Source organism: Manacus vitellinus, unplaced genomic scaffold (genome assembly GCF_001715985.3).
Source record: "Manacus vitellinus isolate BGI_N305 unplaced genomic scaffold, ASM171598v3 scaffold_25_pilon, whole genome shotgun sequence".
Taxonomy (NCBI): Eukaryota; Metazoa; Chordata; class Aves; order Passeriformes; family Pipridae; genus Manacus; species Manacus vitellinus.
Window position 1 is genome coordinate 1,183,609 of NW_021939882.1, and position 13,316 is coordinate 1,196,924.

Below are 13,316 nucleotides of genomic sequence, written 5' to 3' on the forward strand. Positions count from 1 at the left end.
AATTTTCCAAAGCCTGATCTTTTATATGGAGATCTGGTCTGTGGTCTGACCCACGTGCAGGGCCATGAATCAAATTTGGGCCATGAAACTGGTGGATTAAGAGACCTGGGGGTGTCAAACTTGAGAGAGTTTTATGGGGAGCAGAGGCACAAAATGTCTCATTGATAGATGGCTCAAAACACTCTTCTTCATGCCACGTTTTGTTCTCAGTCACGCTCCAGAAATGTCTGTTCTTTTGAACCTGGTGGATACTATGCACTTAAAAGACAGAGAAATTAAAGAGGATGAATCTGTGGAGCATTTACAGCTAGTGAATACAAGTACATTGCCTTCCAGTGATATGGCAGAGAGCACTTCTGAGGGTTTTTAGGGTTTTTTTTTAGCTTATTTCAGCCCAAAAGAAAAGGTTTCTGTTTCAGAAAACAAAGAGAAAGAGAAGAGGATGTTGGTGATATGGGCACAAAGAGAGGGCGAATGTGGGAGATGTAGGTCCAAGACCTGAGGGAATTTGAACCCTTCTCTCATCTCTAGAAACATGTTCCCATCACCATGCTTCAGGTTAGCCTGGGGTCAGATGCTCTTCATTTTTCTGATGAAGCTGTTACACCTCAGTTATATGCAAGCAGGCGGGAGAGGAGACTGTCGGCTGTGCAAGGCTCAGGGGTGTTCAGTCCCTGCTGCAGTGAGCTGTTCCCATGAGCTCTAGGACATTTTCAGCAGCAAATTTCAAGAGGATTCGTAAGAGAAAAGCCACCTTCCCAGATTGCATCCCCTTTAAGCTTAAAATTGTTCTATTACTAAACATGCATCATTTAAGTGCTGATCAAAGAAACCCCCACGGCAGAGAAACATTATTGATTCCTTGTGCTGTACCTCACCCTGCTCATGGCCCTCACTAAGCCTACAGAGCCAGCATGCCCAGGGAATGTTACAGCACCGTTGTTTGTATGGGAAAGGTATTTATTCATTCCTGGGCATGTAAAACACTTTTCTGCCTGGTGAATCATTACTGTGGGTTGCACATCCTGAGTGAGAAACTTTCTGCCAGGGCAGGAGGACATGGTGGGAGGAGGGAGAGAGGCATGGAACAAAGATTTGCCTTAACTGGTGAGGGCAGGTGGGATTTTGGAATCTCAATGCCAGTTCTGGTTTATGGTGCCTCAGCTGACTGAGCCTGGTTTCAACTTTACTGCAGGAAAGTGCTGAAGCTTCTCTGCAGAAGTACTTGTCAAGCAGCCTGTGCAGATCAGCATATGTGGTGACAAAACACTTCCAGTGGCCTTAAAAAACCATATATATCTGTCTTGTCGTGGGCCATATCTCTAAGGTGTGCTAAAGCAAAAGGATGAATAGTTTTTCTAAGTGGACTGGATTTTGTCTCAGGCCCTGTTTGCAGTGTTCAGAGTACAGCTCTTGTACAAAAACTTTTTATTCTACTTTTTTTTGTGCAGCACCAAGAACTCTTTGGAATTTGGAAAATTACCCAGGTTCCAGGCTACACTTCTGTAGTCATAGTTGTGTTGTCTGTGGCTAAATTGCAAAGATTTGGCATGCTGCATTTTTTGTATTGTAAATGGGATTGTCCATACACTGGTAGTGGTCCAGTGGTGTGCACGTGTGTCTTTAACCCCTCTCAGATCAAGCAGACACTTTTAGGTTTGACTTTTGGAAGATGTCATTCTCCTTTCCAATTTGTATATTTATTTCAGTATTATCTTTTCTCTCCTGTTACATAATTAAGTGCTGGTTCCTAGTATTTTCCTGAAGAAGAAGAAAAGAATCCTAGTGAGCAGCAACCACCACCTTTCCCCTTAATTCAGTAATTGAAAGGGGGAATATCACCTAGCAAGTGCAGACACTGGATGTTCTTTCACAGCAATACTGTTTTCTTCTGGTGCCTTAATTCTTTTTAGTGTTTGAGTTAGGAAAAGTTGCCAAAATGTAAATTATGACTAGCATACTTCTCCCTCCCACACAGTGCAGATTATTGATAGCGGATATAGCTGGTTCCACATGTAGTTGCCTTGCAGACCTTCTTATTCTGCTTGTTGGTTTAACACACCTCAGCACTCTGGGTCCATCATTTTGTCTTCCTGGAAAACTACGGACATGAGCATTTTTTTTTTTTTTTGAGCAGTTACAATTCAGGGAGGAAACACTAGCTAGAAATCATATATTGCTTTAAATGTGGCTATGTGAGAGTCTGTATAAAAAGAACATGCTATCTACAATTGCTGAGTTATTTTCTTGTTTTAAATTGATTCTGTATTACTAAGTCTTGCTCGTCATGAGTGTTGTAGTACTTTAGTTGCTCTGTCTCTGCTAGGGCAGCTGTGAGCTAAATATTTTATCAGAACTGGAGAAATTTTCAACACCAGGCTTCTGCATGGATGCAGGCTGCTCTTTGTGGTTGTGTTCTGTTGCTGTAAATTCTTTTGATGTCTGTAAAGTTTTGCCCCAGCTGGATATGCTATTTTCTCCGTCCTAGAGACTGCAAGTAAAGAAAAAAAGGAGCGAGAGCAGGAAAGAGATAAAGTGAATAAACAAGTTTTGCAATAAAGAGGTATTTTTAGCTGGATATTTCATATTGTTTCTCCTTGGTCAAACCTCTTCCATGGTTTGAGAGGGTTAGCAATGCAATTTATTCATTTTCTCCAAGGGAGAAGCTGCATTTAATATGTGCTCTCCAGGATACCCTGTTAAAATATTAGGCAATAAAATCCTCGACTGTACAGTAGTTGCAGTTATAATTTCCCCCAGGTAGTGGAAACTCTGTAATTTATTGTTGTGTAAGTTTTCCCTTTGTACAGATCAGAGTGGTTGTAGCAGTGTAAAAAGGTCTGTTTCTCTCCAAGTCTGTGTGTTTGTTGGTGACCCAGCTCCTCTCCCCCATGAGCATCTCATTTCTACCATTGCCTCATTCTCACCTCACAGATCAACTCCCACAGAGGAACTCACATTGTTCCCTCCTGTGATGTAAATTTTGTAACTCGCTACATAGAAATGTGAGTGCCAGATACTGAGGAAGGCGCTCATGGAATTAGTAGTACAAGAACGTCTTTGGAGGGTTCTTATCTGTCTAGAGTCTAAAATGCAAAAAAATTCAGCAAGGTATGTGTTACTAGAGATTATATCCTCAACCTGTGCATCAAAAAAAGTCTGAAAACATAAAAAACCGATCCCTGGGGAAGGCTGTGAAAGTGGCTTTCCAGAACCTCAATGTGAAGGTGAGAACATGAATACTTTCATTCAAGTGGCACCAAATACCTCCACAGCCCCCTCCTGTGCGCACACAGCTGGTGGCACACAGCCACTGGGAGGTGGCTGTGATCTGGGCCCGTCCCAGCTCGTTGTGATGCCCTTTAAAAACATCCATGTTTTTGCATCCTTGGTGAGGGCAGCCAGATCCCTGACTGCCTGGAGCCAGCCAGGTACCAGGCTGTAGGAGGGGGAGGTTGTTCACCATGGGGAGCTGTAAAGCAGATCTTCCTGCGGATGCTGCTGCGCTACTTTCCTCAGCACTGACTTTCCTTCTTTCCCTCTTTCCATAGTTCTGGCCTCTGATGTTGTCTAAGCAGGCTCACCCTCCCAGCATATCAGTGTCCTTGTTAAACCAGCATAGATAATTTGTTAGGGATGTGGCAACTGGAGAAACTTGTGCTTCACATTAACTTGTTTAGGCAAAGTTAGAGTGCGGTAAGGGGAAAGGCAGACATTTCCCCTTTGACTTTTTTCTTTGGTTGGAAGGAATGATTTTGCTTGAGATGATTTTTTTTTTTTAAATTAAACCTCTGAGAAGTCATATTGCATCTTCCAAACAAACTGCTGAACTCAACTGCTTTTACAAAACACATGCAAAATTTTCCCCTCAGGATCCTTAGAGGCCCTGGAGTGCCTGCCTTGCAAAACCTGGGGCAGTGAACAGAGTCACTCCAGAGTGATTTCTGTAGGATACCTTTAGACAGCGTGCTTATGTGTATTTATAAATATAGATATACACATTTAGCACATAAATTTCTCTTTTGTTATGTTTCTGCATGCAGCAAGCAGAAGGAAAAATAACGCAAAACCAAGGTATCCAAAGAGCTACTGCCCAGCCGGTAAACTCTGAAAAAGAAAAAACAAAACCCTCTAGGAGGCACAGACACAAGCAGCTTTTATCATCAGCTTTCTCTTGCCACTGAATACACGTGGTGATTTCTCTGTGATCGTTTCAGATGCCTCAGGAACAGTACGCGCACCGGAGCACCATGCAGACCTCAGAAGGACCCCAGGTATACAAAGTGGGGATTTATGGCTGGGGGAAGAGATGCCTCTATTTCTTTGTGCTGCTCCTTATGATTTTAATCCTGGTGAACCTTGCTATGACCATCTGGATTCTGAAGGTTATGAACTTCACAATTGTAAGTAGGGGTTACCCGAAAGGTCTGGGAACGATGAGGGGGGGTGATGGTCTTTGAGCATGACTTCAGATACAGCTTCCATAATGGGGTGTTTAGTAGCCATGGATAATCCTTATTACAGGGAAGAGCAAATTTACCCAGTGATCCTCTCTTTCTGCTGGAGATGTCTGCAATATTGCCAAACTGAGGAATCAGTTCAGCATTGAAAATCACATTCCTCTTACTTGCTATATATGTATATATGTATATATAGATGTATATATGTAAACAGTATACCAACCTTACCTAAATTTCAATTATAAAATGTTTTAAAATTATTGAAATTGGTTATTTTGAACTGGGGTGTGGAATCCAGAACGGGTTTGAACCTTTCTCTTAGATTTTCCTGCTTTTCTCCATGACTGGGAAGATTAGAAACTGGATTTGCTTTTTTGGGGGGAAAATTCATGTTGTTCCATAATGGTGTGCTTCTGGAAGCTTCATGAAGAGAAGTAAAATTCACAGGGTAACTGGCTAGGTGTGGTACTTAGGTGGAACACGTCCTTGTCCTTGTCCTTGTACTTGTCCTTGTCGTGCTGGGCTCGGTGCACATCAGTCCTGCCAGCAGCTCTACCTTGCTGCCTCCTGCTCCTTGGCCAGGGTTAGCCTTCCAGAAGTCCCTAGTAAAATGTTGGGCAACTGTACTGGGAGGTAGATTGCAGTGGGGCAGATGGTGCCTTCCGGGCCCAGAGCACTCTGTGCATCACTTAAAGTCTGTTCAAGCTCCTTTTGAGATCTCAAGACGTGCCTTGACCTTGAATTGTCTTTTTACAGAGTGAGCTTTACCTCTCCTGCTCACACACACTGAAAGTCAGGACATTACAGGCCAGGCACAGCCCACTTCCAGGGCTTGTGAGCCTTTATGTATGACAAGTCTTAGTTTTTCAGTAGATAATTTGGCCAAGGAGAGTGAAAATGAAATGGTTGGCCCCTTCTTCAAAGCAGTCATTGCCACCTTGCCCAGACAGGGGTATTTTAAGATCATATGAGTCTTCAGGAGAAAATTTTCAGCTTTAATCCTGGATTTACTTCATGCTAGAGCTGTAAGGCTAAATTCCCCTAGACAACTTCCAAGGACCTTCCCAGTCAAGCTCTGGTTTGAGCAGCATGTTTGGAGTCTCACAGCATTTCCTTCTCTGCCTTGGTCTTGTGCAGTCCTGAACAGCTGTGTCCTACATTATGCCATTAATGGGCCATGAGAAGTTGAATAAACAATCTCTGGTTTACTGTATCCAGCAGATAAAATGCTGTGTCAGGGGAACATGTAGCATTCATTTTCTGTAACCAGGAAGCTGTCAAGGTGTGCAGAAAATTGCAATGCATGTGTGCTTAGGGAGCAAGTAATTATAAAGCAGTAATCCACAAAAAGCTCCTGTGAGTGGGCAAAGAGTGACCAAACTGGAGCAATTAATACTTAACCAAACCAGTTATTTAATCTTGTGAAATTGATTTTGATACCCATTTCATGCTGAACTGTGGTCTTTAGATTAATGTATTTGAAAAATAGGTATTTCTGAGGTGAGGGAAGAGTTGGTCATATGCTTGTCACACAGGAGTGGTGTGGGTATCAACCCAAGAACAAAATAACAGAATTTCAAATTATCACTTTTCAGGAATACAACTTTATTTCTTTGTAGTAACGTAACTTCAGTATGTCAGTCCTGTGGTTTTTTTGCTCTTTGTTGGTGGTCAGTCAGCTCTCTACAGGTTGCTTGGGAAGTCAGGTGAACTTCGCTGCTGTTTCCTCCCTCACTGCCCTCTCGTGATGCACTGCATTTTGCAGGCCACATGCTGAAGTGCTGTCTCCCAGGGAGCTACTTCTAGCAGCTCTCTCCACCCTACTAGGATTTACACTGGCTTTTTAGGGGATGCACTGATCTTCAGTTTCTTGTCTGATTCTGTTTCCTTAGTTGTCCTCTGATTACTGGGGATTATTCCAGGGTAAAGTATATTTGTATATGGTTTTAGTTAATTCATGTCTACTAATGTTGGTAGGTGATGGCCTTTGGTGGTGAAACACAGACAGTCATGCTGAGTCCTGCAGTGGGAACAGCTTTATGGCTGTAGGCAAGGCCACACTAGTCAGGGTGAGTGTCTCTGACACAGCCAATTGGAAATAAATATAAGAACTGGGCATGGAAAATGTGATCCTTGCCCCAGTATGCACCCATTCATCTCCTGATCTCCTGCTGCTCCCGCAGCTTCGCCAGCTGCTTTGGATCCTGCTCTGCAATCCGTCCTGCACCGTTCCCTAAGGCTGAGAAAACCACTTTGCTAAGTGAATTTTTAGAGGCAGACTTTTATCTCTAAGTAACAAATGTAGCAGAATTATCAAATGAGCAGATGCAAATATGGAAAAATCTTTAATTTGTTCCTGTTCTGATAAGAGGAGCTGAGAGTCCTTCTGAGGCAGGGAAATGATCTGAGTAGTCAGTAAGCAATAGCTGCTGCTTAACAGGTCTGAGTTACCCCAGTGCTTGCAGAGCAAAAAGAAGGGGAAAATTTGTATTTCTATTCTTCTAGAAAATATAGTGTTTCCAGTATCTTCCCACCTCTCCTTCCAGAATCTGAGTCTGTTCAACTCCACAGAACAGTCCTGGCACTTACCAGAATTTAATAATGCTCATTATAGCCAATAAGTGCTCACAGTATTTTAATGAGCACAGCAAACCTGCTCAGGAAAACTCGGGGGTGTTTTAAATGCTGATAGTGGGGAGTAGAGAAGGGGGGAGGAGATGAAGCAAGACAATCTCAGGGAAAAAAACCAAACCTTCTCCTGCATGTTCTAGCAGTATCCATGCACTCCACTTCCCGGTCCAGCCCTAAATTCTCTGTCCTCTATGTGCCCCACTGGCTTGTGGTTCAGGAGACAACTCCTGTGAAATCAAGCTGCAAGCTTCCAATCAGTGGCTTTTAACAAGCAAGACATCACTATTTATTCTAGGTTTTGCTTTTATCTGAACATTCAAGGCTTTAATAAATTTATGTGTGGCTATTGCCTTTTACATGAGGCTGTCAAGGCAGTATCATGCTTGTGTGGGGACAGCTGGTCACTGCCTACTCTGTCCTCTGGCACAATCCTTCATTTCTCCTGTGTTATTTGATACTCAATTTGTTTTAAATGCCTTTATCAGTCTCAGACCCTATGGAAAACAGGCCTAGAGGGGACCTCAAATGTCATCTGCCTGTCCCACAGCTGGTTCCCACACACAATTCCATTTACCCTGTTCATTTACACCTTGGCTGTGCTACTCTGGGACTGTGGGAAGCTCTGGGAAGGCTGCTACCTCTAAACCTTGCTTAGATTTTAAGCCAAACCACGGAATGAATCTGGGTTAGAGCCACCAATTTGGGTTGAAACCCAAATGTACCGCGAAGGTGGCCTAACCTAATTGAGGTAGAAACCACCATCCAGTGCTCAACTTTCCAATGATATATTGGTAGAAGGAACTCTGTTCAGGTCTTGGACAAGCCTGGTAGTACTGCATGGTTTGCATATGTTGGTTTTGGGGAGAATATGTTAATGCCTGTGGGCTGTGTGTGTGACTGAGCCACTAAGTCTGGAGGCTATGGCTGTGTCCTGCTGTGCCACTGGTGGGGTGGAGGGCTCAGCCTCCAGCTGTGTCAACTTCCAGCTGTGGTGGGCTCAACCTCGAGCTCGACAGAGCTCAGCTGAGGTGGGCACAACCCCTGCAAGGGTTCTTATGTGCCAGCATAATTCTAAGGCTCGAACCAGAGCTCTTAAAACCCTTCCTCTTAATCGTAATGTAGCTCCTTAGCAGCAGGATTGCCCATAACTGTGCATATTAGCACATGCATATTTTATGCTGCCCACCGATGATGTGCTGGGGATCTCTGTTTCAGCTATTACTAGTGAGCTTAAAACATTTTTTGAAAGCTTCCTCTTGTATTAGCTTCTGAATACCACAAGAAAAGATGTGCTTACCTAAACACAGCAAACCAATATCCTTATTTTAAGCAGTACAAGGCTAGAAGGCTCAGATAATGGGCAATGACAGTGCATTGACCTCTTTCCACGAGGGTAGCGCACAATGCTTGGTATTTTAAATGGTGTTAGGAATCTGAAGCACTATCCATTAGTACTCCTTTATAGTCTGTTAGGCAGCAGGCAGAGCTCTAAACAGGAGAGATGAAAACTGTGTCCTGTCGTGGCTGTATTTAAATGTCAAACACCCACCTACTTGTCCACCCATCAAACCACTTCAGACCCTTTGCTTTTCCTTTGCCCTTTGCTGGTATTTCTATCCTAACTCCTGTTAGCCTGCTTTGGATTGTATTGTTTTGGGACAGAAGCTGTTTGCATATGGCATCCTGTAGTCCTGTATAGTGGCAGGTTCTACTAGACTGTAAACTGTAATAAATGGAAAAATAATATTTTCCTCCTAATCAACCTGCAAGGCTTGAAATTCCTGGAGAACTGTCTTCTAAGGATCACATAAAGTGAAGGCTTCAGATTAGGTTTTGTAAGGAAAATATTCTGCAACTTGGTATTCAGGAGTCCCTTTGTGAGCCAAACTTAACATGTTCCTCCAAACTGGGAGAGCACCATCCCTGGGGGTATTTACAAGACATGTAAATGTGGTACTTACAGACAGGGTTTAGGGTGGACTTTCCTTTGAGTGCAGAGAGGGGAATCTTTTCCCCCTGGCCCAGTCAGGCTGAGGCTGGAGAGTCCTGAACCACAACACGTGCCAACTCTTGTGTTCTTCTTCCGTAACCACACGAGGTTTTTTTGAAGGTTTACACACTTCAGCATGAGGTTGAACCATATTTTATTATTTTAATTGAACAGGAACAAATGACTGCAATTGTTCAGATTTTTCCTTTTTTTGCCTCAGGCTGTGTTCATTGCTGAAGGGGTCTGTTTTAGCATCGTTGAATGAAATGTTGGCAATTTAGAGAGACAAAATGCTGCTGTAGGTGGCACAAATGCTAAATATCATTATTATCTTGCATTCTTTATTAAAAGTTGATATGAAAAATGAGCTTTTAAAATTTGGTTATGAACGGTTATTTCCAATACAATTACTCCCTCTTGTGTGTAAACTACCTGCCACGTTTCAATTACAGGAAAACAGTGGGGTAATAACACAGCAGTAAAGATGGATTAGACTTAGGAAAGCTCATTGCCCTAACAGGCAGGATTCTTCTATTAAAGATTTAAAGGAGTAGACTTTCTTCTAATTTTTTTTTTTTTTTAAATTAGAGATTGCCTCAGAAGAAAAAGGCTGTGCTGTTTATATTCCCTTTACATGATTTCTCTGGGGTCTCTTTAGTTGCAATGGTAGGGCCAACATGGGAAAGAAATCTTTTTGACTTTTCAGGCTTTGTAGGGCAACTGTAATCAGTCAGCTAAAACTGGTTTGAGTTAGAATTAATATTACTATATCTTTATTAAGAGTGAAGCTCTTCTCTCTCTCACTCTCCCCCTCGCACACACACACACATATACAAAATTGTGCACTTTCCCATCCTAATTCATGTTGCTCTTTCTATAAAACAAGTAATTGTTCTGGGACTGCCTGCATGACCCAAGAACTTTGTGTATTTCCCTTCTTTTCTCATTCACATGGACTGCATCTTCTGATATAAAGATGTTAATCTTGTAGTGGTCTGACAACACCAGCAATACTATGAGTAATTGTACTATCAAGTGAGGAAGTTCCTACATGTGAAATCCTTACCGACTGGAATTTAACTGGAATCTTGGCACTGACATCAGTGGATCAAGCTCTTCACTGTAATGCTTTTTAGTTGCAGGGTTTTTTACAGTAATTTCTAATTTCTTTCCTCTAGATTGAGGGGAAAAAAGTGCTGTGCTTTTCTTTTACTCTTTTTTAGAGATCCGAATTTCATTCCCGGCGGATTTTGTGTTTCTGCATGAAAAGCAACTGGGATTACTTATCTTTTTTTAAAGATACATAAAGTACTGTTTTTGCCTTCACTCATTTGGAGTTTAGAATAATATAGTCATATTATAGTCATTTAAATAGGTTATTGTGTGAAGCTATTAGAAGTTTGACCCGTGCATTGCTGCATCCCTCATGGTGTTAATAATTTGGTACTGGTGACTTGTTGAGTTATAGTGCATCAGTTTCTTCTAGTGCTACACCTTTGAAACCTCAGTCTCTGATAATGTTTCATTTTTATTATCCTAATAATCACATTTCCTCAGCCAGCACAAGCACATAAACTTTCTTCTTCCTTGTTAACGAAAAGTGATGAAAGCTCCCCATATTTTTACCTCATTGTCTCTACTCTCTGCTGAACCATTGAGTTTTTCAGAGGCCTGCCATGGCATTGGATACACTGACAGATTATGCCATGGGAGCAAAATAAAAAAAGTAAGTCTTGTACTAGTACCACTAAATCAAGCTGCATATGCTGCACTGCAATCACTTAGGTAATTCTTTGGGTTTTTTCTTTGACAATGGCACAAGGCAGTCTGTGTGGTACAGTGTTCTGATGGCAGATGGACCTTTCCGCTCAAACATTTTGGGCTGGGTTTCATGTGCTTCCATCTCAATGGACAGGCTTCCAGCTCTCAGTTCTAAGATGTTTCTGCCGCTGTTCATAGCCATCTGAACAGAACTATGCATCCACGAGAAAGGAATATCTCAAACATACTTAGTTTCTGAATTTTTCAGAGGCAGAACAAAGCAGTCTTATTTATTAGCATTTCTACTGTGAAAGAAGCTGCTGCATAAGCTCTGTACTTACTACGTGAGAGATATTATAAATGTCCCCCTTCCAGAAAAATGTTTTTATCGGTGCTATTTTCCTACTGGACATCAGGGAATTTAGCCCTGACATCCAGGTACCTCAGGATCCAGCATCTCTTGGTTATTACTACTTCTGATTTGAAGGAAACTTTTGAAAACTCAACAATACCCATCTCCTCATACTTGCAGTTCAGTGCATGAGTACAGGCAAACCATCATCTGGCAGATGCTGTATGGGCCAGACTCTTGAGCCTCAATAACTGGTCTTGTGTATATCCACAGCAGTAAAACACCTCATTGCATTCAAAATACAAGATGGCTTTGTTTGATCTGTCCAAGAACAGAGGGATACAAAAAGATGGAGAAGGGGGAAGAGTGGCAGGGATTTGGGTGGTTTGCAATGTGAGGTTAATCATTTGGTCTCTGGCATAATGTTTCGTTTCCAGGCATTTCTGTCTGTGAGCAGAGAGGGTCCTGTCTGCTGGGGCCCCACATCCTGTGATGTGGGGAGCACGATGGGAAGGGTTAACAGCCCAGGAGGGGTTAATGCTGCTCACAGGGTGATAGGGAACAGCAATGAGGGTATTGGTGGGCTGTGCAAGGGGTGAGTCATAAACTCTTGATCCCACATCCTACCTCCTGTCACCTCCCTCCAGAGGGGATTGTTCTCAGCTTCTCTCTCATCTAAAGAAATAAGATATTTCCTATTAACATTCATCTCAGTGCCAACAAAAGATCTTCAGACTAGCAGTTCTGAAGCAGAGATAGATTTGTCTCTTAGAGAACATGTAAAAGGTATTATTATAAATGTGTGAAAGAACAAAAACAAGCTTTCTTCTAAAATGTCGATAATCAGTGATTCCTCTGAATAGCTTACAAACTGATCCCTCCCCATATTCTCACAGTACAGTAGGAGAAATGATTTAATTTGGGAATCTAAACAGAAATGACATGCCATGCTGAGCCATAGAGTAAGTTTTCCACTGCTGCTTCTCTTGTTCCTTGAGCTCCTTTTTTCCTTCTAAGCTTCCCAACATCCCTCCTGAACTCTCCGCACAGCAGAGAGCAATGACCTTCTAGGCTTTCAAAACCCAGCAGCTGTTGCTGTAACAAAAATATAATTCTTCTGAAGCACCTCTTCTGCGTGGTTGCCTTCAGGCTGAGGTGCTGTTTGGAGTAGCCTCCATGCCTCCTTCCACTTGTCCTGGAACTGCAAAGCCATCAACTTTTCAGAAAATGTTTCCTGGCATTTGGTCCCAAACCCCTGCTGTTTGCACCCTGCGTCGGAGCACGATCCATGGAAAGGGGAAGGAGGTGGCTCTCTCTTAAACTGAAAATTACTGAAGGAAACTGTGAAGTGCTGAGCAGCAGAAACCTTCATCTGCCTTGGGTGAAACCCCAGTGCTGCCTATTTGCTGGAATGAGCTCGTGTTTGGCTAAATAAAAAGAATAAGAGAGAAGTGCCCTATTCCCCCCACACTTGTGCATTTACTCTGTTTACCTTCTGCAACTGTCAGAACCTGCTGTGATGACTGAGGGTTTTGAGGTTGTACGGGGTCTATCTTTCTCCTCCTGCAGATGCTGTATTATCCTTTCTCCACTCATCCACTCCCATGCCTGATTTGACAGATGTATTTAAAATATGTGCTGCCATTTCCTGTGCCTGTTCTTCCAGAGCTCTGCAGTGGAGATGAACTTGAATATGTCATTTGAATTCATCATAGCTTGAGTTTTAGTTCTGGTCATTTCCACTTCAGTTGCACCTTCCCCATTACCCATCCTGCCGCTGCTGCTGTGGTCAACAGTAAGATGAACGGAGGTAATTATTTGTATTGAGGCCTGAGTTTCTATGGGATTACACTCCAGTGCACTTGCATGAAGGACAACCTGTTAACACTGAAATGATGATGGTTACAGACAGACTTAAAGAAGAGGAATAGATTTATGCAGGTAATTCAGCCTTGACCTCTTGAGTTCTCATTACTTCTCATCCGCCCGGCACTACTGCCCACCTCTTTCCTTTTTAAATGAGATCCAGTAACTAACTGAGAAATTATGGCAATCTGCTATATGAAATTTGTGATTATTTGCATTTAATTAAAGGCTTCTCTTGGGAAAATGAAGGGCAGCT

At 42.5% G+C, this 13,316-nt stretch overlaps 1 protein-coding gene across 3 annotated transcripts in view; it reads left to right on the top strand.

Moving 5' to 3' along the window:
* SGCD (sarcoglycan delta) overlaps window positions 1–13,316 on the top strand; it is a 321,287-nt gene that overhangs the window by 193,311 nt on the left and 114,660 nt on the right. For all 3 annotated transcript variants that reach the window (XM_029960163.1, XM_008931808.3, XM_029960164.1), the window contains exon 3: window positions 4,218–4,403. In XM_029960163.1, the coding sequence (XP_029816023.1) occupies window positions 4,218–4,403 (186 nt within the window). The remainder of the gene's footprint in view (window positions 1–4,217; window positions 4,404–13,316) is intronic.